At 39.8% G+C, this 24943-nt stretch overlaps 3 protein-coding genes across 6 annotated transcripts in view; 2 read left to right on the top strand and 1 right to left on the bottom strand.

Moving 5' to 3' along the window:
* Positions 1-16854, bottom strand: part of LOC129779753 (transcription factor HNF-4 homolog) — a 78882-nt gene extending 62028 nt beyond the window's left edge. For 2 of the 3 annotated variants that reach the window (XM_055787417.1, XM_055787416.1), the window contains exon 1: positions 16481-16854. Coding sequence is in view for 1 of the 3 variants with exons in the window: in XM_055787414.1 (XP_055643389.1) it covers positions 10305-10320 (16 nt within the window). In the remaining 2 variants the exon portion in view is untranslated. Of the gene's footprint in view, positions 1-10304; positions 10452-16480 lie in introns of those variants that run through there. The other variant, XM_055787414.1, reaches the window with a different exon arrangement.
* Positions 16620-24943, top strand: part of LOC129779751 (uncharacterized) — a 141339-nt gene continuing 133015 nt past the window's right edge. The window contains exons 1-3 of one of the 2 annotated variants that reach the window (XM_055787410.1): positions 16620-16980; positions 17042-17292; positions 17584-17798. In XM_055787410.1, coding sequence (XP_055643385.1) covers positions 17734-17798 — 65 coding nt within the window. In that variant the 5' untranslated portion in view covers positions 16620-16980; positions 17042-17292; positions 17584-17733. Of the gene's footprint in view, positions 16999-17041; positions 17293-17583; positions 17799-24943 lie in introns of both variants that reach the window. The other variant, XM_055787411.1, reaches the window with a different exon arrangement.
* LOC129779750 (uncharacterized) lies at positions 20947-24692 on the top strand. Its single transcript, XM_055787409.1, has 2 exons — positions 20947-21063; positions 21120-24692. Exon 2 carries the CDS (start codon positions 21267-21269, stop codon positions 24690-24692), a length of 3426 nt encoding a protein of 1141 aa, XP_055643384.1. The 5' UTR covers positions 20947-21063; positions 21120-21266.

Raw genomic sequence — 24943 nt, 5'->3', positions numbered from 1 at the left:
TGAAACGAGTCCTCACGGTGCGAGAGTAGAGTAAGAAATGAACGAAAGCAAGGGAAGTGTCATTATATAAAACATAAAAGTATCGAATGTAAACCCCACCCTCTTTAATATATAAGCTTACTGTATACTTACTTCGATGTTATTCGTTTCTCTCTCAGGGTAAGCTACGAATATAATAAGGGTGGGGTTTAGATTCTATACTTTTATGGTTTATAAAATGACGCTTCCTTTGCTTTCGTTCATTTCTTACTCTACTCTCGCACCGTGACGACTCGTTTGTTTGGGACCAAGCAGACAGCTCGTTAGTCTTTCGGTGGTAAGGCACACGAAAGCAGCTCGGATAAGCGCACCAGCCGCAGGATAGGTGAAGAAGCCACATCGCTATCGACCGGGAACTTTGCGTGCAATTCGTCGCTATCAGAAATCGACTGAATTGCTGATCCGCAATCTACCTTTGCAGCATTTGGATCGTGGAATTGCTCAGGACTTCAAAACCGACTTGCGCTTCCAAAGTTCCGCGGTTATGACGCTGCAGGAGGCTTATTCAAAGATACCAATTTGTGTGCTATTCATGCAAAACGCGTCACATCATGCCCAAGGACATCCAGCTGGCCCATCGTATCCGAGGAGAGCGTGCTATATTAGCTTAGCATATAATCAACGGCCCTTTTCAGGGCTCCAAATTTGATGGATTAGAGTTCAAAAAAGTTTTTTACAGGCCGAACTGAAAGGAGCATTTACATGACATGATGTAGTGAATATATCCGAAGAAATCACTTTGGTGAAACTGCATTATAAAATTATTTGTGTACGAATGCCGCAATCGATAGTCGACTCTAATTTGCGCTGGGTAATTTCCTCGGAGGACTCGATTCCTCCTTTGAGCATTAATAATCTCTTTCTGGCAAAACGAAGTGGTATAAATCACATTATTTGAATGATAGAATGAAGAAGTTTTCTGCCAATTTCCTTCAACCTCCAAACATATCTTTCTCCCGTTTGTCGTTTTCGCGTTCGCTAATCCTTTCTCACAACACCCATTTCTCGTTTGAGAAATTGTTGAGTAAACATTGTTTGCCAGTGCACGTAGAGCGGGAATTCCTAAATATTCATTGCACCTCTAATAAATTGTCGAAAGACGTGGTCTTACGTTGATCGCACTTGATTGAAAAAATCCAAAACGAAATGTATTTGGTCGCAGCATTGTATGAGTAGAAAGCAAATAATAGCTCAAAAATGACTTGATTTTCGCGATGTGAAACATTTTCCGTTTTTCATGTTATGCATCCAATATTGGATACGAAAATTTTCCACTGATGGGGAAAAAAATATGCAGAAGGTTTCCTGTTAATTGCGATTGATTGAAAAATCACAAAACCAAATGAATTTGGTTGCAGTGTTATATGGATAGAAAACATTAAAATAAACTCTTTTGCATGAATGTATTTTTCAATTCCCAGGGGAACTGGCAGATTATTTTTCAGCAACGATGGATATAGCAACGAGAATTCCGCGCGTGTATGTGTGTGTGTGGCGGCTGCTCCGATGTTTCAAGCGGAACCGTGGCATCACTCTCCTCCTGATGGATTCCCTTCTGGCCTTAGGTGCACAAACAGGCTCTTGGTGATACCGTTCATCAGCGCTTTCATGATAAACGAAATTAGCTTCACAACAACAGCGACAACATGCTCCAATCGCTGTTCAATCATAACTGAGTGGGTTTACGAGCGGCGCTCGCTTATATACCGATTGGTGATTTCAATAGCCCGTTTTGAAAGCAATTTTAAGGCTATTGAAACAAGTTTTTGGATGAAAAAGTAACAAGTATATGACGCGTAGACATTTTATCTTTCGAATGAAGTGTTTATCATACCATTTCGTTCAGTTGTTTAAGAGCTATTAACGCTCAAAATCTCGGTCTCCGGCGTAACGCTTTCGTTTTAGAAACTTTGATTTTACACCCCGGTATAGAAATGAAAGACGTAGTCCTACGTCAAAAAATGCACATCTGAAAAACCGCCTCTCCGCACCACTCCATAGCAATCTCAATCGTTCCATGTCGGTTCATGTCACAGGTGATGAAGAAGTCTTCTCGATACTCGCTGCTTGCATGAGAAAGCCGTTGTCAAATCCTCCACTACGTTCAAAATCCCCATTCTACAGAAAGGAATTGAATAACTACATTGGGACGAAACAAAATAAAACTCCCCAATATGCAGCGAAAATGCGGCTGCACGAATCGTATGCAATTGCGAGAAGTGAATGGCTACACATATTTGCAGTGATGCGGATGCCAGTGCAAACCAAATGAAACCCGTTTAATGTATGTGTAAGAGAAAAGAGAACCTTGCTGGAGAAGAGAAGAGAAAACTTGAGATGAACAGTTTCCCTTAGCTCCACAACACAAACACCCTCTCTACACATACACACCCGTCAATGAGGAACGTCATAGCAAATAACTGCGTGTGACGATTAGGAGCAGAGAGCCCATGGTACGCGAGAATCAGAAAGACTTGTACCTCATATCGCCGCATCCGGCCGGTTCAGGCCCGCCAACAACTCATTGTACTACTCCGCTCTCGCTACTCGCAAACTGGAGAAGCATCAGTCAGCTACAAAACAAATACCCACCTTACATACACATACACGTCTAAGAGAGGAACGTCGCCTAACAACACAGAGAGCGCGACGATTAAGAACACAGCGACACGAATAGTTTTCAACGCCATGTGTGAGTGGGGCGATAATCAAAAAACTTTTCCCTCTATATAAAACATGTTTTCTGGATATGACTATAATGATTGGGCGAGCCCATTATAATGGGAAAAAAGGGAATTCAAAAACAAAAAGAATGGTGAGATGCAATTAGCTCACGATGTGACATAACGCCTGCTGATTCTCCCGCGGTGATAAACGCACTACGACATATACACACACAAACACTTCGCACTAAAACTGATAGGGAGATAACACGCGAACAAGTCTGAGCCGGTTCGATGAATTGGCAAATTGGCAAGGAAACGAAGAAAACACTTTTAGCCTTTCTGAGCAAATACTTTCCGAAGATACTCCGACATTTGACACATTTTCACACGGTGGATGAAACTGAAACACGTTTGAACATGTTGCACGACGAAAAAAAAACCAAACGCGGAGCGAACTAAAATGCGTCTGCACCCGACGACTGCCCGATCGGAACCCCCTCCCGACATTCTTCCAAAAATGGAAGTAAAAGTGACTAACCAGCCGAAATGTGTTGAAAGTCACTATAATAGAGAAAAAGAAATCGAGAGACAGAACATTGAGTAAGGGAGAGTAGACTGTGGAATGAATTCAACAACAAAGCGACTTTTACTTCAAATTCGGGAGCAGTCTTCCATGTTTCACAAAAAACACTGCGTCCAGAATAAACATGTCCACGCTGCTGTTCACAGTTTTGTGTTTGAGTACAAACATGATTTTTTCGTACCTATGTTAGAAAATGTGACATGTTTGTATTCGTGGTATGTTTGGACATATGATGTTTAATCCCAATGTTTCACATGATGTTCGAACATGGTGTACAGTTTCTCTTGCATTTTCACCCCAAGCACCGGCAGTGCGTAGAGTAGAAGAAGCGAATCGGACACCACACCACCACCACTCAACGCGTGGTGTGTTGGTATGTTGACATGGAAAAAATGCTTTCCTTTCATGACAATGGGTGCTTCATCAAAAATATTGGGCAAATAAAATAAACCGCTTTTTCTGTTCTGAACAAAATAAACATCGATTGATATGAGAGTTTTTCACATTTGATATCATTATTTAGTGCACGCATCAATTTATATATTGAATTCATGTAACATTCGCTATTATTAGCTATTTGAACAAGTACTAAAATTGAATTATTCAGCAGTGACATGTTAGGCGTGACGCTAACCACTCGACCACGGGAGCAACAATTTTGGCTGGATCTTTGAATACAAATGGCCAATACTGCTTGTTCGCGACGATCGCGACCCGAGCTATAAAACGAGCGGAGAAGAGGAGAAGAAAGAATGATGCAATCTCATGCACACATAGCATATGTAGTGCAGTGTAAGTGTAGCTTTTAGTGTCCGAAGAGATATTAAAGTCAAATAAGTCGAACACATCATTGAAACGGACTGACATAAAACGAACAGGATTGTGCAACGCATAGTTCACACTGCGTCCCTCAAGATACAAAAAGTTTCTGGTACGAAGAATACGTTCAGGCGCATACATATTAATTTGCTCCAACAGTGCAGGGCAGTCGATTTCTCCGGTCAAAAGTTTGGCGACAAACATAGCCTGAGCGTTGAAACGTCTCCTTTCCAGCGTCTCCAGTCCCAAGAGTTGGCAACGAGCCTCGTACGGTGGCAAGTTTAGTGGATCCCGCCACGGAAGATTCCGGAGAGCATGTCGCACAAATTTCCGCTGAATAGACTCAATCCTACAAATCCAGTTAGTTTGAAACGGGCACCAGACAACTGCACTAAACTCCAGTGTAGATCGAACTAGCGAGCAGTATAGAGATCGAAGACAGTGTGGATCACGAAATTCACTTGTAATTTTATGAACGAATCCCAACTGCCGGTTGGCTTTAGCAATAATTTCGTTGAAGTGCAGTCGGAAACTGAGCGCTTTATCAAGGGTCACTCCAAGGTCACGGATGTGGCTCACTCGCGACAGAACTTGACCAGAAATGGAGTAGTTAAACACTATTGGCTTGAGCTTCCGGTGAAACGAAATAGTGCTGCATTTCGAGATACTGAGCGACATCATATTCCTCAAGCACCATTCTTCAAAGCGGTTGACCAGATCCTGAAGCCTATGGCAATCTAGTGCGTTCCTGATTGCCATATAAATTTTCACATCATCAGCATAGAATAAGCGGCACCCAGTTGGAAGTATCAAGGATACTTCGTTGATGTATAGTGAGAACAACAATGGACCTAGGTTGCTTCCTTGAGGCACTCCCGAAGGATTAGAGAATGTCGCAGATTGTGCAGGTCCGATTTTGACACACATCTGTCTATCTTTCAGATACGAGTTCAACCATGTCGTTAGTCTTGATGAAATCCCGAGTTTGTTCAGCCTTGCTAGAAGGATTTTGTGATCGACGCGATCGAAAGCAGCCTTGAGGTCCGTATACACTGCGTCCACCTGTGTACCTTGCTCCATATTGCGCAGACAAATGGAAACAAAGTCGACCAAATTGGTTGTGACAGACCTTTTTGGGAAAAAACCGTGCTGATCCATTGACAGATAGTTCTTGCAACAGGAAAACACAGCATCATTGACAATGATTTCGAAAACTTTTGAACAGGCGCAAAGTGATGTGATTCCTCGGTAGTTTTCTATGTTACGTTTGTCTCCTTTCTTGTGTACTGGAAACATCACTGACTGCTTCCATAGCGAAGGAAACATACTCTGCTGTAGAGAGGTGTCGAATAGAACCGATAAAGGGTAGGCAAGACTTGGCGCACATTTTTTGAGTACACAAGAAGGGATACCGTCCGGACCGGGAGTCAAAGAATACTTCAATTTGCGGATCGCAGCCTCCACAACATCGCTGGTGACTCGGAAGATGTCAAGATTCAATACGTTGGTTTGAGTGTCTCTAACGGCGGCAGCAACTTGCATTTCGGAGGACGAACGGTAATTGAATGCTCGCTTGAAGTGAGTAGCGAAAAGATTGCATTTCTCGAGTGCAGTGTTAACCGAGTGGTTCACCAGAAACATGTTCACGGGCAAGCCTTTTTCCATTCTCTTGGAGTTGACAAAGGACCAGAAAAGTTTCGGGTTTCTACGGAGATTTTTCTGCATACGCCTCGTATACTGTTTATACAGGAAGCGATTGTACAAACGGTATTCGTTGCTCGTTCGGTTCAGCTCTTGCTTAGCAAATGGACAGCGCAACCTACAGAAACGCCGGAGAGCAGAGGATCGCAATCTTTTGAGTTCTCCCAGTCGTCTATTGCCCCAGATTGGTCTCCGTGCAGTCCTCCGCACAGGAACGCAATCAACGATGATACGGGTCATGACATCAGAAAACCTGGCAACGGCAGCATCCACATCCTCGATGGTCTCCAGAAATTCCCAGTCGACTTGAGCTATAGCTTGATGTAATGCTGCGAAATCAGCTTTCTGGAAATTGAAGGAAGTCAGATCTGGTACATCTTCAAATCCAGTTGGCGTCGGTAGATTGACGTCAACTTCTAGTGCTGGATGATCGGTGTCGAGCGGAGTAACTTAGTCAAGTCAATACATACACACACTCTCTACAGATACATGGGCCAAAGGTTGTGCAGTCCAATGATGATTCAACAAGAGCCAAAGGTTGTACCGCTCATGACAAGTCTACATGAGCTGATGATTGCGCCGGCTAGTGATCATTCTATCCTGGATTCCTCGAGTCGAAAAAGACGCACCACGCTAGATATGGGGTGCAGACTAGGGGGTCGTTGTTGATTAACGGTCAGCTGCATCCCAATAGGAAGTATCCCATGTCGGGCACACGTACAGAGCACTGAAGACTGCAACATCTCAATTATGAGAACACTTGTAATACTAACCTCGAGCCAACCGCGAGTAATCGGTTACATATTACTAACATAGTTGTAAGCAAACATTGTCAAAATATTGAACTCCTGGCCTCGTTAGGCTGACGCCATATGAGCCTTAATAAAAATATATATTTTGGTGCATGAACTCATAGCCTCTTAGTTCGTGCAATTTTTGAAATGCGACCTAAATTTCAAGTTCGTTTCTGTGAAAAAAGTCACAGGAGGGTTGTGTCCGAGACACGACCGCATAGTTGACGTAAGATTCCGTTAGGCTATCTGTTGATGCGAATTTAAATTGGACTAACAACACCTAATCTTATATGTAGAGCATATGGAAAATCACTTTCTAATATTTTATAATATTTCTTCACTTTTCCAATTTTTCTCATTGTATAAACTTTTCTTGGGTGAGAATGAACACAACAAAACAGACAGCTTAGACCAAACGACCCGTTCTCGAGCGATAACACACCTTGGTTTTTATTTATGAAAATTGAAATAAATCGTTTCATGTATCAAGTTCTGGTGTGTGATTGTCCCTATATCCTTATACCCTCCTTTCCTTCCTTTGCGGGTAATTCGTCCCCTTGCTCTACACTTACACTTGTGCTAAATTTTTCACAATACACGATCGATCATTGATATGAAATTTAACGAAGCAACCAACATTAAAGTTCCAAATTTAAATTTTATTTGCTAGAATTAATCGTATCACTCACCTTACTTGCAGTACAAAAGTGCTCCCGACTTGCATATATTTGCAATGCCGATTTCCCCCGGGCAGCTTGGTTTTGATGTCTCTGTTAGGGAACACATTTCGGTGGGAGCAAAAGCTCCCCCTACTTTTATGTATTTACAATGCCGATTTCCCCTAGGCAGCTTGGTTTTAGTGTCTCTGTTAGGGACCCGCCGCATGTGTCGTCAATTTCGACCAATCAGAAGTTGGTATTTCCGTTAGGATAGGGGTTGAGATTTTTCAATTGTTCGATAGTTAGTTTTATGACATATATTATTTTCTTCAATATGAAAAATTGTTATGGAGTGCCGAAATCGATTGAAGCAAAAATTTCATCAATCCATCATCGAATGACTGAGCAATAAGCGTTTGAAATTGGACAATTTTCACGATATACTCAATTTTCGATTTTCAATTTGTACCCCAATATGTTCCCGAAAGACGTAATCCTACGTCAAAAGTATTCTACGAAGAAATGTTTTGGGATGAATAACTTCTTTCCGTGTATGAAAAGAAACGAAACGAAAGCAATGAATACTGCGACATCGGGTGATATGTTTGTACATGATGTTCTTGAATTATAAACATCGTGTTTGTTTTCACATGTCTATGTTTGTGTATCATTGTTCGTGTTGGGGATAGACACTCAACACTAGCGAGAATCATGTTCGAATTCAAACAAAACCATGGAATTTTCACATCGCGTGGACATGTGTAAGTGTTTTTCGGAAGACTGTTCGGGAGAACTTCAAGCAGTCTGAATACATATTAGGCCGCATGAATAAAAACAAAATTCACCTTTACTTCATTCGAGCAGTCGAGCAGTGAGATTAAGTTTTTACTACGTTTGGTATGAATAAAAGAAACAACAAAGTATTTACTTTTCGAAAATGGATGTTTAGCTGATTTCGTATGAATCATGCATGCATTCAACAGCATTCATCAAGTATTTACTTCGTTATTATCAAGTATGCTCATGAGCATACTTTGAATCTGAAAACACTATCATTCGTTTTGATGTCATATCCGATTTATGTTTAATGCTGCTATCTTGCGCTTGAAGTTAAACAAGTTAACTTTTGCATTGATGGCATTGAGCTTCGTTTACTAGTTTAGGGGAGCGTAAAAAAATTGATTGATTTTCAGGCGGAATGAACACGTTTTGGAAATTTAAATTATGAATGAAAATTAACCTTTCCGTACCAATTTGGCATTCTGTTTAAATAAAAAACACTTTTGTTTGCAGGTGGTGAAAAAATCTTGTACGAATATTGTTTTTGAAGACAACTTTATATTATAATGAAAATTTTCAGTAATGATGTTGGAAATGTATAGACAAAGGGTTAAATAAAAGTCGGAAAAAAGTGTTTTAAGTAATTAAATAACATGATGTGAACATTTTCATTCAAATTTTAACATTTGAAAACTGGCTTCGTGTCTTCTAATATGATAGGTATTACACTAACGAGATAGGGACCCAAACTATGGTCCCTAATTGAAAGTCGTCACCAGACGTCGACACTATTCCTTTTTCATCGCGAATTCACGCTTTGTCCAAAAAAAACGTTTTGAAACGAAACCTAAACAATCAGTTGATAGATGTTTGACAAAGTAAAAACTATGTTCGAATTCGAAAACCAAATTAGTAAAGTAAACTTTTATTCATACGGATTCAAGTAAATACTAGGAACGTTTACTTCACTTGGAAACGGGCAGAATAAGTAAATACTTTTTTTTATTCATACGACCTATTGTCTCTAGAAGACATAATATTATTTGCGCTCGGAAATTCGAATGATTGTGGCATTGTATTTTTATTATTTTGAGTCTATACTATGCAATACGTTAATACGCAAATTTCTTTCAAACGACCACTTCACAAATCTAATGTTACATCCGGTTACATACCGTTTCAATAATTAGTTCAATGAATATGGTTTGAGTTACAACCAAAACTTCACAGTTCTTCACAGTCCCGTTTTTGAGAAAGAACTGGGGCTATATTCACCCAATCAACAATTTATCGAGCCAATTATCATTTCTAAATTCATAAAATTCAGTTCGCAGTTGTGCAATATGGTTTTTGTTCATATTTATTGAAATAAACTTCAAAATCTCAAGGTAATTTTGATGAAATGCGTCATATAATAATATAAATTAGAATAAACATAGATTCACATAGCTATCAAACTTCGTTTAAAGGTAAGTTATGAATTATAGTTTTCTCCGATATGGTTGTGAGGACATTTGAAGACATTTTTTCGTACCATGTGAAGACATTTGAAAAACCCCTTCACAACTCCAGAGTCAAGCGCAGGTTGGATTTACAGAGTAAAATCTCTCAATCCCCGGTCGATATAATGACCAGGATAATTTCTGACGGTTTTCACCGCCTTGAAGAACACAATAAAATACTCAAACACAATTCGGATGAACCTTCCTTTGTGTGATCTTTAATTAAATTAAGAATAACTAAAACAATACAACTCTGTCCTAAACGGACGAAGTCAATAATTGAAACATCCGCGCATAAGATATACCACTGTTATGATGTTTTGAATTGCCGACACAGGGTAATTGTGAAACAGGACAAACACGAAAAAGGCATTAGAATGAGTAGTATCAAAATTTACACAAGAAATATCAGACTTACTGAAAGGATGGGATTATGTTCTAGTCGACTACTTATAACTTGTTAGGAAAAATCCAAAATTTCTTACTTGATTGTATCGGATAAACTAAGCAAAAACATTTGTCATGCAAATTCATCATATAATCCAAAAACAATAATATGTTATGGCATAGGATTATAACATGCGCATGTTTTACCAAAGCGGTAAAAATGTGAATCATTCCATTTTGATTATGGAAATGTGTGTTATCATTGCATGATAGCACCAATGACATACTGGCAGCAATATATTAAAAACAGAGAAACAAGTGTTGATTACTTCTGCACAAACAAGAAACTATTTTATTTAAATGGGTATTTGTACCTCGATCAATATCCATTGTGGGTTTTTCGTGAATGGGTCTCCATCGTTTACCAGTCTACAGATAAACAGATAAATGTATTTAAACAAAAACAAGTAAAATGTGAAACATCACGCAACTCAATTGACTACTTAAAAACATACAATCAAAGGTAGACCACCTAATAATGTGAAGTGCATGAAACCAATATCGACCAATGAAGGTCTAACAATTTGGTTATTAACACAGCTTGTGATGATGTCACTTCGTCTTTTTCATAATCGCTAAATAGTAATAAGGCTCTTGCTACACATACATGCAGAGCATCTGTTGAGCAAACATCATTTGTTTACATTCGTAGCTTCTAGGTAGCAGAAGCTGATTCATTATCAATCGCCGTTCTGTTAGATGGTTTAAATATAGTTCAGATCTTTCTATTAGCGCGAAATATTCCATAGATCTAACAGAAGTTTGTGGAACAGTTAGACAAGCTATTCACCGAACAAGAGCTTTTGTGTGACGCATATTGCTTAACATACTATCATCTATTTCGCGATGTTCATTGAGCGACTTTCCCACTAGATTTGAATCGAAAAAATAACAGGAAAGGATTATCAGCATGTTCGGACCTAGATTCAAGACACAGAGGCTCGAGCTCTCGTTCGATCTCGTTCGTATTTTCCATGAATTCGCCAATTCTCGCGTAACTTTTGAAAAGGTCCAATGTAACATTTTCGCCAACTCGAGAAAAACGTAGTTGAAGACCCGAACATTATTTCGCGAATTGTCTTAAAAGCTATCAATCTTTATCACTGTTTTCACCACTAGCTGTCAAGAATAACTTCGTAAAACCAATCGTAACTATTGTTCCGTGATTTGAGATTAAGGTTGAAGCCTCGGAGCGAAAAATGTTACATTGAACGTTTTGACTGCCCGCGTTTGCACAATGGACATATTACGTTGCACTATAAAAATTTGAAACTAACTAATAAACAACAATCCAAATATCAGCATTTCGTTCTAAAGACTGATTATTATTGTTATCACTCGTTGAATTACACTGAAATCGATAACAACACCTGTAAGAAACAAATTCCAAAACGACCGAAGTACGACTGCGAGTTGTTTTGACTGCTTTGTTACTTCGGACGTTTCGGCCGTCGGAGGAATAGCGTCCGAAGTAACAGCCGGGTGCTTAAAATTCGAATCTGTACATTGGATATTTTTTGTATCGGCGACAAAAAGATGAAGAAGATAGATACGTGAACGATTGTTTTTGTAATACATTCAATGATTGAAAACTAATAGCGTGCATCCATTAACTCGATTTGTTTACATTTGTTACATAGGACCTTTTCAAAAGTTATTGATGGAATTGATGAATTTTTTTCGTTTCCGATCAATTTTCTTATAACTATTTTTCACTTCTCCACAGAGCATTCAGGTACCCGGAAATCATATCTGAGGGTTGGTTTATCTTTCTGGCTGAATATGTTCTTAATTTCAACATAATCATCTGCTTTTTTGGCGAAACTAACCACCGATTAAGGATATCTGTACACGAATATTCATTATACTTTACTTCTTCACGAGACCAGCAATTTAGGGCAAAAGCACAAAGCCTAAATGGGAGCACACTTCACCTAATCCGGCTGTACAATCGCAATGTGTAATTTGCATTGTTTCTGTGAAACTTTTTGAATAATCAATCTGCTTCCATTGATATGGATCATAGCCATAACAGAAATTTCTATTTTCCCCGTGTATATGGCTTTGACGCTAAAAGTAAATATTTTTATGTAAAGAGACATATATTCGCATGTTATTATAATAGTGTAGCGCGTAATTTCTATAGCTATTTCGCTAAAATTATTATTTAAACAAAGCTCAATCTTGTCAATCCATATAAATCCTATGCAGCGATCTCTTTTGCCTGCCCAACAGATCACTAATACATATGCACGCTACAAACTCAGTTTTGATTGCGATTCCCTAATACAGACTTCAAAATCATGTACCCTGGGGAAATCGGCATTGCAAAATAGATGCTAGCAGCGGATACTTTTGTGCTCGCTTGCGTTTTTGCAAATTGGAATGTTTCCCTAACACAGACTTCAAAACAATGGAAATCGGGGAAATCGGCATGGCAAAATAGATGCAAGCAGCGGGTGATTTTATACTTGCTTGCGTTTCTGCAAATCGAGACGTTTCCCTAACACAGACTTTAAAACAATGGAGCATGGGGAAATCGGCACGGCAAAGTAGATGCAAGCAGCGGATACGTTTGTACTCGCTTGTGTTTTTGCAAATTGGAATGTTTCTCTAACACAGACTTCAAAACAATGGAGCCTGGGGAAATTGGCATTGCAAATTAGATGCAAGCAGCGCTTTTGTTACTCGTTTGCGTTTTCCGTAACTCGGAAACCAAGAAATTGGGTTTATCGGTATCGGTATTGCGGTATTGCGGTACTGCTGACTACTTTTATACCCCCATTCATTTTTTCACTCCGGAATTCGTTTTGCCAACACGGTCTACAAAAGTGGGTACAAATGCACCGCTTTGTCTCACCAGCTCATTGAACTACTACGAATATCGTTTGATGATTAGGCAAAATGTTGATAACTATTTGCTGCGATAACGTTTTCCCAATGCTGATTGGGATTTGTTTGCAATTGAATTCGTTTCATTCATTCACTAATTTAATCAATACACATAAAATATAGCTCTGTGCAGCGACGACATCTTACCCAATAAGGAACATCCTGGTGCGATTATTAATAATTGAAGAAACACAAATGATTACTAAGCCAACTGCAGTCCTACGTCAACCTTGCGGTTATATCATAGGTATAACCCATACACGCTCCCAAAAACTATTTCTCGAAGAAATAATCCACAAATTCAAACGATTCATATATGAGCTTATATCGAGCTGGAAATACGGACAGAAACGAATGCGTTAACTGCCCGTTATTGGTGGTACGGGTAGGCAACACTTTTTTTTTATTAATTTTTATTTTGTCGGGCCTAATATGATCAAATTTTGCAATATCTAATGAATGCTTTGTTCCGAACAACTTTTTTTGACGTAGAACTACGTCTTTCAGGAAGGGTGCCAAATCAGAAAACAGGTCACGTTTTTGTGAAATAAAGTTAACGTTAATAACTATTTTCACAGCGAACAAATTCTGATACTTTGCACACCAATGGAATCGGAAATTCTCTAAGATTCGTTTGATATACTATACAGCACAATACATTAATGCCTAAACAGTTTAAATTAATGAAAACTGGAAGCATTCTCGTTTTCCCATACATTTTTTCTGCCGATTTGTGTGAATTCCCGAACAGAGCTGTCAATAACGAGCAACTGATACACTATTTTTCAAATCGTTTTCAACATATTTGGTTCTAATAAGCCATCCGCGATTTGAAGCCACACCACTTCTTGTTTGGTGGTCATCGAAGCAACATGGTTACCGCAGAGCGTCGAGCGGGAGAGGATTGTTTTCTTGTCGGGTGAAGGAGGAGTATGGAATAGAGTTTGTTTCCACAAGGGCTTTTCTCGGGGCTAGAGGCGGAAACCAAAAATAAAATAGAACGAAAACACAGATGCGAGTGAGCTAGCATAACACAACGAGCGGATATCATCCATGCCTAATGCTGATTTCACACACATACACACACAGATCGATACAAGGAGAGGAAGCCCTCTGTATCAAGGTGTACTACGACAAAGAAAAGCAGCATACGAGAATTTTTTGGGCTAGTGTGGATATGGAAGAGTATCCAAAATTTTGGAATATAGATATACACTGCATTTATTTAGATAAACGTATAATTCATGAAAGTATGCTTTCAAATTCCAGTAGGGTAACCTCACTGTTGCATGTTATGGGGTTCAATCACATCTCAAACGGAATTTAGAAGCAAAAGGGTTCATAGTTTGTGATCGATATCTGAGTGGGAAGGAGAAAGTCTGATGTTAATTGAACCAAATGAACGAGTGCTGATAGCTTTCGACTCCACTCGACTCTTTCAAGTCGAGTCGAGTACCGAAGTAATAACAAATTAAATAGCTAAAAAGATATTATAAAAATTTCGATGCATTCTAAAATAATATCCGAAGTGATAAACAAGTGGATTGAATGAAATAATTCCGTAGTTCTACGTCGAAAACTGCGGTCGTGTGCTAGATACAACCCATTACAATTTTTTGACGTCAAAAAACGTCAGTATACCAAGCTTTGAAAAGTCATAAAAAAAATCAGATTGCGTTCAAATTTGGGATCTTGAATATTTTAGCAAGAAAGGAAAAATGTTACGAAACCGCTAAGGAAATTTTCATGTTTTGCCTGATGGCCAGTGATTCCAGTAGTGGTCTGAATCGATGTTAGCTCCACGATAGATTTTGACGTCGATGATATGTGAGAATCGCTGACCGTCGATTAAAAGCTGCCTCGCATCCTCAATCTGCATATTCTTCCGTTTAATTGCTACCAGCCAATCACCCGTTTCTGCATCTCCCCCATCACAATGAAAGCAGTAGTTAGCTCTTGTGTACTGCCGCAGCTGTGGTAGATAATATAACCATCTTGAAACAATCGTATCATTGAGCCTTTGAATCACACTCCTGCAGCACTAAGGGTGGGTTTAGACTAGTGATATATTCGTGTGAAGAAAAATTATGAGATTTTTAGAAATCGCATCAACCGTTTACACTAGCGCGAACTTATATAATAAATATATTCATATTTTCGGTGAATTTATTCACCTGAAGTAGAACTGCATCCAACTTTAGTGATTTCTCACCAGTGAGAAATTCACCAGCGTTTACATATGCCTGAATTTATTCTATACATTCTATACATATATACCTCGAAGAAGTGTATCATATATATTCTCACCCGTTTACATCTATTTTCGGGTGAATAAATCCATCTATAACTATAGATCTCCCTAATGTAAACCCGTCATAAGATTTTGAAATTGCGGGCTCTAAATATTTTCAAAGGAATTCGGGTACTCACAAAAAAAAGTTGAGAAACTTCCAGTTCCATGTCACGAGTTTTCAATTTCTAGTTCGTTTTCTTTGCGTGGGTCTAGTCCGATTGTCCTATCTCGAATATTTTGAGGATTTCCCTTTGCGTTCAATTTTTCAGGATGACTTGCAGGACCTGCACCAGCCCCCTGTCTTGCCGGAGGACCATCATGATTCTATTTAGAGTCTTACACTGCCACGATAACAGTGCTCAGCCACCCTATCATGGGGAAAAGAAACTGTCTTGTGCCGCACCTCCATGGTTACGTTCGAATAGACCCCCTTCCCTGTCAGCATACGATCAAAATCTGACCGAGGTTGGTTACCCGATCTTCACTTTGGTTACTCGTACCCAGATGGCACAATGGGAGGTAGGGATAGGAGTTACTGGACAAGAAGCTGAGGGCCACGAACGGGGTCTATTTTATGACTGCAGGTACACGAAGTGCCGATGGCTCGATGGTACGCTTACTTGAGTTGTTTACCAACCATGAAGTGGTATGCTAGGTTCCAAAGCGATAATAGAGGCTGACGAGACGTTGATCCGCCTTGCTTTCCACCACACACGGCCAACGCTCTGTCTATAGAACAATCACTCCCCCAAGACACACATAGGTACGAGAAACATACCGAGCGAAAAAAAAATCTGAATAATGAACAAATTTAATAAAGCCATGAACGATAATATTCCTCAAAAGTAACCCAACGCTTCTGATTTGTTCCTAAAATCGGCATGAATGTGACATCATCATTAAATTCCGATACTTCACTTCAATTCCTCTATACACCTAGGTTTCAACTCAAGCTTTGACCACTGTACGACACTTGTAAATGAAATCCGATTGAGCTGATATTTTGCATAGTGTAGTTTATCGTGGGAATCAGCATTTTTAATCAAGTTCCCTTTGAAAATTCGAAATGGCCATTTTCATTGGCACTCTAATGTATATAAGCGGCAATGAGAGCGCTTTTAAATCGACATATTATGTTGGACGATCGTCCAAGCAAGCGTATGTACAATTGCAGTCACTAAATACCTCCAGAGCATACGTTCAAATCCTAGGAACCACAGAAACATTGTGCAATTACTTAGAGTAGAAAAAAACATTATTCGCTAATCTCTAGTTACGGGGTAACTGAAACAGAACGCAACTTACTTGTGATTTATTCATTTCGATTCAATTTTGCGATTTGTATTGTGTTGTTGTACCGTTCCAGTTTCAGAGGATTCCGTAACTGAAATTGACACTTTACCCTTTTCAGTTTTTGATGAGTTCATTTCATCAAGGTATTCTTACTATAAATAAAATCGCTAAAAAATAAAGCGCGGTCGTCGTGAACAGTCGTAAACGGTCGTAAATGTTCGTATTCTTGACGTAAACACAAACATAGTGAGAGAGTGAGCAGTGAGCAGCTGCGATGCGTTTTTTGTGTGAGAGAGTGTGTGCGTCTGCGTTGTTGCGAGAGTCTGTTTGAGTGCAACAGCAAAGCTATTCCAATGACTTTGCGGTAAACTTATTAAAACATAGAATTGGGCCGCTAGTCAATACTAAGGAAATAAAACAGTTACAATCGTGCCATAGTGGTTGTTCAACTATAGCGATGTGAAGTCACAAATTCATTTACTTTCGATCGCATAGTTCGTAAGAATAACTGAGTAAATATTCTACATAAGGTATTTCCTCAATTATTTCATATTCTCAATGATTTCATTAAAGCGAACATGATAGTTGTATCAAAGTACACATAAGTAATGTAATGACGCCAAAAAGTTGTGTAGGATCATAGTCCCACCTTATATCAGTCATCTTCATCGCTTCATGCGTTGCTGGTGCTTAAAGTCAAGTCAATCCTAAAGGATCCTTTATTCGACGAAATATTCGCAATCATATATTTGCTGACAATGATATGAAATACTCTGAATCACGGATATGATTTGTTCAAAGCGACAAATAAATCAAATGAAAACGTGAGTATTATGATCTGGGAATTAAGTTTATTTTTTGAACCTGAATATGAGTGCTTCCGATTGTTTTGAATCTTCATGAGCATGAACCTAGGGTTGCTGCACAATATTTTGCCCAGACATTGGAAACAACTTTCAATTTCCAAAATGTTCGGATGGTTCCCCAATCCAACCCAATGAATTAAAACGAGAAAAAAGCGTATTCAAAGAACTATAATGTGATGTGCTTGAACTTAGTGGATGAATATATCGAAAAGTATATTAGATGAAAATAAATTCATTTGTCGATTTTAGGTCATAGGTCTGGATGCAAACTGGAAGGATGGACTATATGTTTTGTATGCTGCATGTTCCGTTATTACTTTGTGGGCGCAAACAAGATTGATGGAGAGTTTGTTAAGACAATCTACTCTAGTATCGCTCTAGATATCAAACTTATTTGCAATGAGACCAAGCACATTGAACTTGCAACATAAAGAAAATCACCATGTATCTAGGAACTTTCTAAGGTAAGTTTTTCACAACAGTATTTGTTGAAATGAATGAGGTAATTTGCCATAATTTCAATGTTCACATTAAGCCAATGACGTTGACTCATATTTTGGAATCAAACATTTTGTCCATTCCGAAGATAGAGAGAGTACACCAGCATTGTATCTTTGATCCTGGATCATCATTGTTGACATTAATGACGGATGTACGACTTGTTGAAACATCGCGTGTTCCAAATTTCAGGATGTGTAGAATATCGTATAATCAACTCTACCATTGTTCCAATGTTGATAAGCAGACCAGGACTAGACGGAACGAAACAACCTGCTTCGATTATGTTTATAACTAGCTGACCCGACGAACTTCGTCCCGATTTTTTGATTTGAATACTTTCAAACATCCCCGTTTTCTTACTAAGTGAACGTTAGTGAGTCCAATCACTGAAATCTTCTATGATTGATTACCGTTTGACCCCTTACAATTTCCTTTCACTATAAATTGTCTAGTACTGTTCGTCCTTATAATATAAAATTATTTTCAGACACAATTCTCGTTCAAGATTCTTCAAGCATTTGGAAATAACATGTTTCTCCGTTGCATGGAATACATGTTTGATACAGAGAATATTACAAAATAAAGACAGCTCAAATCGGACCATTCCTTCCTCGGATTTAGGACACACCAACACATTTGGCCTTCCTATTTTGTTTATATAGATAGAAGATATAGTAATGCGTTATTCCGTCTGAAAATCTTTTTACACTTTCGAACAAAAATCAATTTCGTTAGCGCCAACATCAAATAGACTAACAACGCTTAGCTAATTGTAGAACATATGGGAATTCAATTTTCCGATTTTTCTCTCCGCTATATTGGTCTACGGGTAGAGAAGAAAACAACGAAATATAGATGACTCAAATTGAACCAATTTCGAATTCAATTTTCCAAAATTTTCCGTCCTTCAGGATATTCAGAAATTTTTTCGATTTTTCTTTTCACTATATTGATCTACAGGAAGAGACGAATACAACAAAATACATGTCTGCAACAGTTCGTCAGTTCGCTTCGATCTTTGTTTTATAATATTGGTCTCTTAATTTGGTACATAACTTAGATAATAGTTATGTCTACCCAAATTAAGAGACCAAAACGTCGACCTGTTCAAATATTTATAGGAGTAGGAGGTGGGTCATCTTTTTTCTGTTTACGTATTAGCGTCACAGGAGACGAAATTCAATTGATGGCATCTTAATGTGCGATTCACATAGAACGTTACGGGAAAAAACGTACACGTTCCGTCGACGTCTCGACCAATTCACACATGCAGCACGGCAGTGGAACTTCATACAAATCACTCGTCGAAAAGTGTCTCCTTTTTCACTGCTTGTTTACATCGACGAATATATGTTTTTCCACTATGTTTCGTAGGAGAGTGTATGCATACTGACAGATTTCTACTACGAGGTGTTTAATGAAGGATGAAAGGTGGGAATGTTTATGTTTATATATGATTTATCGTACGATTTAATTGAATGCATAAAAGTTGTCAACAAAACTGGAGTTAAGCACATTTTTAAATTTGAACAAATATTGATAAGAGGTTCCCAGCAATTCTTGATGTTTATTGCGTGATTTGGTAACTGCATAAGTTGTTTGAAATGAAGGTTTAGTGTAATTATTTTATTTCGAGGATTATATTCACAAACATACAATTATGATTAATATGAATTGCATGTATATGATGCGCCTAGCCAGCCCATACATGCAAACGTGGAGGCGATATACATACATCCTAGAAAATAATAAATCGTATAATTATCGTTTATATTACATCATATACCCCATATACATGTATATGGCCTCCAATTTCATATGCACATGCCAGTTATACACATCATACAAGTAATGTGTCTTAGATGTATGTATATCGCCTCCAATTTTGACGTAGGACTACGTCTTACATTAAGGGTGCCAAATCAGAAAACAGGTCACTTTTTATGAAATAAAGTTAACGTTAATAACTACTTTTTTTGCTATGAACGGATTTAAACGTTTTGTATTCGATTGGAAATTTTTCTAAGATTTTTTTGTTTGATATGCTATACATTACAATCCCATAGTCTGTATATGGTTTAAATTGATGAAAAATGGAAGAATTCCCAATTTCCATACATTTGTTCTGTCCATTTTTGTGCTTTCCTGAACAGAGCTGTCAATAACGGGTAGCTTATGCAGCCGCTAGAACAGAAACAACGAAGGGGGATAGCGAAAAGAAAAAAATGCGAAGTAAACTCCACCCTTGCATAGTATGTAAGCTGTCGCTAGCGTATAAGTATTGCATCGCCTCTGAGGAAAATTCTCAGAATATGTCTGTGCCCGAAACAACAAAGGTCGCTTATTCTGCTCGTTTTGTGTTAAATGTATCCCTTCGAGCTGTGAACGCTAGTGAATATTTCACTTGAAGTGCATCTGGCATTGCAATTAACACAACCATCCGAAGCATGGCAAAGCAGGCGAAAAAAGAGAAGAGTACAAATAATTTTAGGTCGCTTCTAAACATCAGTGTTTGTTTTTTTGTGTGTAGCATGTTTTCATTGCGCAAAACATAGAACTTAGAAAATTTGTTGACGGTATCGACCGAGAGTCGAGAAACGATTTTCTTAAACGGTCATTCTTGCGATGTTTCATTTTTAGCACTGCAACTCTATGCATCTGTTAGACGCGTATTTGATGCTTGTTGAATGGCGATGCACTTCTTCTTCTTCTTCTTTTGAATTATACACACTTGAAACTCAGAGAGATTATTCGTCTTCGATGACGATGCACGGAAGATGCCACTCGTTAATATTCAGTGCAATGCGTGCATTGATATTGTTGTATACGCACCTACCGTCAAAGGTATTGCACCTAGCGTCAACGATGAAACAATTGACAGCAAAGCGGAAGCAACGATGACAGCGAATAAAGGAGTAGACAAACCATTGCGTATTGAAGGAGTCTTTTGTTAGTGCCTATAAAAACTATTATCACAGTTGGAATCACAGGATCGTTTCTTATATAGTTTAAAATTAGATTATTCTACTTAGTATATATAGTATATAATTAAAATTTCTATTATTCTACTTAATACTAGTGGTGAGTCCAATTCTAAAACCTACAGCAAAATAAAATAAAATAATAAAACGCTGAATCTTAATGATATAGGTTACGGACTACACGCTAGTTGGGCAGTTAGTTGAAGCAGAAATCAAAGGACTAGAAGAATTGAAAAGGAAACTAAACGTAAGCGATTGAATTAATATATAAACGAAATCACTATAATATGAATTAACTTATAGGTAAATTATATCTCCATATAAAATCGGATCGTGTAAATTTTATTTCCGTCCCGGAGGATATTATTTCGGAAATCTTCAGTCCTGTTGATCGAAGTTCAACATCATATAATTTACATTTAACCAACTGACTAATCGACTGCCGTCACAATGCCGGGTCGTACCAAACCAACAGCGCGATCGGAAAATGTCCCGTCAAAAAACCCAGTGGTAGTAATGAAGGATTCGACGCCGAAACAAGATGAAACCATCCCCGGTCGGTCTTGCAAAACGTGTGGAGGAGCCGATACGGATATGGTTCAATGCGACCAGTGTAACAAATGGCATCACTTCGCGTGCGTGGACGTAACTGCGGATATAGAACACCAAAGCTGGGTCTGTCCCAACTGTGTTGCCACAAAAGGGCTCCAGCAACAAAGTTCGAATCCCGCCAAAAACTCTACGCTAGCCAAAAGTGAAGCAGGATGCAGCAAGCAGAAACCTGCGATCACCCCGAATCAATTGTTTACAGCAGTTCCATCGCTCAAGCAAACTGATGAGATCTTGCCGTTCAAGACGATGTCACTGAAAGAGGCCAAAGCCAGCAAGCAGTATAGCAGAAAGGCAGTTTCGGAGCAACCACGGAGGGTATCACCGGCTGCTGCTCATGCTTCGACGAATAATGATCTAGTAAAGTTGGAGCTTCTGAAGCTAGAAGAGGAACGTGCTCTTGATCAAATGGAAACTTCAAAGAGGCGTTCGTACGTGGACAAAAAATATAATTTATTACGACAGATGACTCAGCCGTTTGAAGGAAGCCACCACGGAGGCATGAGTTGTGTGGGAAGTTGGGTCTGCGACGTAAACCGTGTACAGCAGGAGGGAGCGATGAGCAACGTATTCAATCCTCAGCAACATTCGACGTGCAACCAAAGCCAAGTAGTCAATGAAAACAACGAGAACCGATCCATACGACTGACACGAGAGACGCTGCGATCCAGGGAATGTTTATCACAAAATGAGGAGAGAATTGATTCGAGACCTATGGATCAATATAGGCGCAGTTCCGTAATTCAAACTGATCATCCCAGTCATCTAGATCCGATCGCGGATATTCCCCCTCACCATAGCCATGTTATCAATCCCTCCGAAGATAGACACGCTCCCGTGAACTTCGACAGCATGCCATCGCATCCTACCGTTGTCAACCATCTCGAAGGTAGGCGCGTTCCAGTAAATCTCGGTCCCTCCGCATCGCTTACTCCCATAGTACAAACACGTGAGGTGCTTTCGAAGGAACATCTAGCTGCTCGCCAAGCCATCCCGAGAGATTTGCCTCTATTCTCTGGCTGTCCCGATGACTGGCCAATTTTTCTATCAACTTTCAATAGTACTACGGAGATGTACGGTTTCACTCATGCTGAAAACGTGTTCAGACTGCAAAAGTGCTTAAAAGGCAGAGCCTACGAAGCGGTCAAAAGTCGACTGATGCATCCATCAAACGTCCCGGGCATAATTGCCACCCTCAAAATGCTGTTTGGCCAACCGGAGGCCATTATACATTCGTTAATGGCCAAGATCAATGCTTTACCATCCCTGAGGGAGGACAAATTGGAAACCATTGTCGACTTCGCAGTAAGTGTCCAAAACTTCTGTGCCACCGTGGATGCTTGTGGGCTAGAAGACCACCTTTACAACGTTGCACTCCTACAACAATTGGTAGGTAAACTTCCTCCATCAATTAAGTTGGATTGGGCCTACTATCGTCAATCGATATCCAGAGTCAACTTGGCGACTTTCGGAAACTGGTTGTATTCTCTAGCCGAAGCGGCTAGTACCGTGACAACTCCAATATCCTTTGAACCAAATAAAATTAGAAAAGAAAGCCATGGTTTCAGAAAAGGAAACGTCTTTCTCAACGCACATACTGAATCTCCAGACGGACCCTCTACAGCAATATCTAGTTATCACTCCTCTGTGAAGATGCCATACGTGCCGATAAACGAATGTCCTGTATGTAAAGGGGGCTGCAAGACGGCAGACAGATGCAAGAGATTTCAGGAGCTTTCCCGAGACGCAAGGTGGGCCGCTGTAAGAGAGTTTCATTTATGCCGCAAGTGCCTCCGCCAGCATAATGGAAAATGCAAATCAAAACCCTGCGGTAGAAATGGATGTACTCTATTACATCACGAGATGCAAGTACAGCAAGCCACACCGTCACAGAGTGCTACTGCAATTCAGCAACCAGGTACAAGTCAATCATACGGATGTAATACTCATCGTTCAATGCCAGGCGATGCACTATTCCGCTATATTCCCGTGATTCTTCGCGGTCCCAGTAGAACATTAAAGACATTTGCCTTCTTTGATGACGGTCCTGAATTGACACTTCTCGACCAAGAACTAGCCGATGCACTTCAACTTGGAGGAGAGGTTAGTCCACTGAGTCTACGTTGGACAGGCGGTAATGAGCGCTTCGAGGGTACCTCTCAAATCGTAAGCCTGGGAATAACCGGGATTCAGAAAGGCAACGAAGAATTCCGTCTCCACAAGGTGAGAACGGTGAAGGAGCTGCTGCTTCCTTGTCAGTCACTCAAAATGAACGAATTAGCTGACCTCTACCCGCATCTTCGACGCTTGCCAGTCGATTCCTATCAAAACGCTCAACCGCGTCTTCTTATCGGCGTGAAGCATGCCCATCTCGGTTTGATTTTAAAATACAAAGAAGGTTTGATGAACGAACCGGTAGCAGCAAAAACACGCTTAGGATGGACCGTTTTCGGTGGAAGCTCAAATGAATCACAGAATGTTGTGCAATGCGCTTTTCACTCCCCGGGTTCGGATGAAGACTTACATGTTGCAATGAAAAATTTTTTCGCCTTGGAGGGTCTTGGAATCGTAAAGCCAGACAACATCCCACTATCTTCAGAGGAACGTCGAACACAAACACTTCTAAAAACCCTTATCAAGCTCAAAAACGGTCGTTACGAATCGGGATTACTCTGGCGCTACGACGATATTCGTTTGCCTGATAGTCGAGAGATGGCTCTCCGTCGGTTTTACTCCATGGAAAAACGTATGCAGAAAGACTCGGTCTTAGCGGAAACTCTTAACTGCAAAATCAACGAATATCTTCAGAAAGGATACATCCGAAAGATTTTACCACAGGAACTATCTCGAACATTTTCCAGGGTCTGGTACCTGCCATTCTTTCCGGTTACAAACCCAAACAAACCCGAGAAGATCAGGATCGTTTGGGACGCCGCGGCCTCAGCCTACGGAAAGTCGTTAAATTCCGCGCTCTTGAAAGGTCCGGATCAATTGTGCTCGCTGTACTCTATCTTGCTTCAGTTCCGTGAAAACCGTATCGGTCTAACAGGAGATATTAGGGAGATTTCCACCAAGTGGAAATTGTGGAAGCCGACCAGCAATGCCAGCGATTTTTTGGCGCAATCCAGGAGGAGATATCGAGACGTACGTAATGAAGGTTATGACCTTCGGAGCATGCTGTTCACCGAGCTGTGCGCAGTACGTTTAAAACGTCAATGCAGAACGATTTGTCAAGCAGTTTCCAGCCGCTGCGGACGTAATCATTAAGCGACACTACGTCGACGATATGCTGGTAAGCGTTGAGTCAGAGAACGAGGCTATTCAACTGGCACAGGAAGTAAAGCACATCCACTCGCAAGGCGGGTTTGAGATCCGCAACTGGATCAGCAATTCAAACCAGGTATTAAAAGCACTTCTAGAAGGGGCTGTCCAGGAAAAGAATCTGGATCTTTCGTCCGATGTCGCTGCTGAGAAGGTATTAGGGATGTGGTGGTGCACCACATCGGATTCGTTTGCGT

This window comes from Toxorhynchites rutilus, chromosome 3 (assembly GCF_029784135.1).
Source record: "Toxorhynchites rutilus septentrionalis strain SRP chromosome 3, ASM2978413v1, whole genome shotgun sequence".
NCBI lineage: Eukaryota > Metazoa > Arthropoda > Insecta > Diptera > Culicidae > Toxorhynchites > Toxorhynchites rutilus.
The sequence above is the reverse complement of the archived record's forward strand: the minus strand, read 5'-3'. Positions and strand labels throughout refer to the sequence as shown.

Coding starts and splice junctions, on each gene's coding strand:
- LOC129779750 (XM_055787409.1), top strand. CDS start 21,267: ATGCCGGGTCGTACCAAACCAACAGCGCGATCGGAAAATGTCCCGTCA.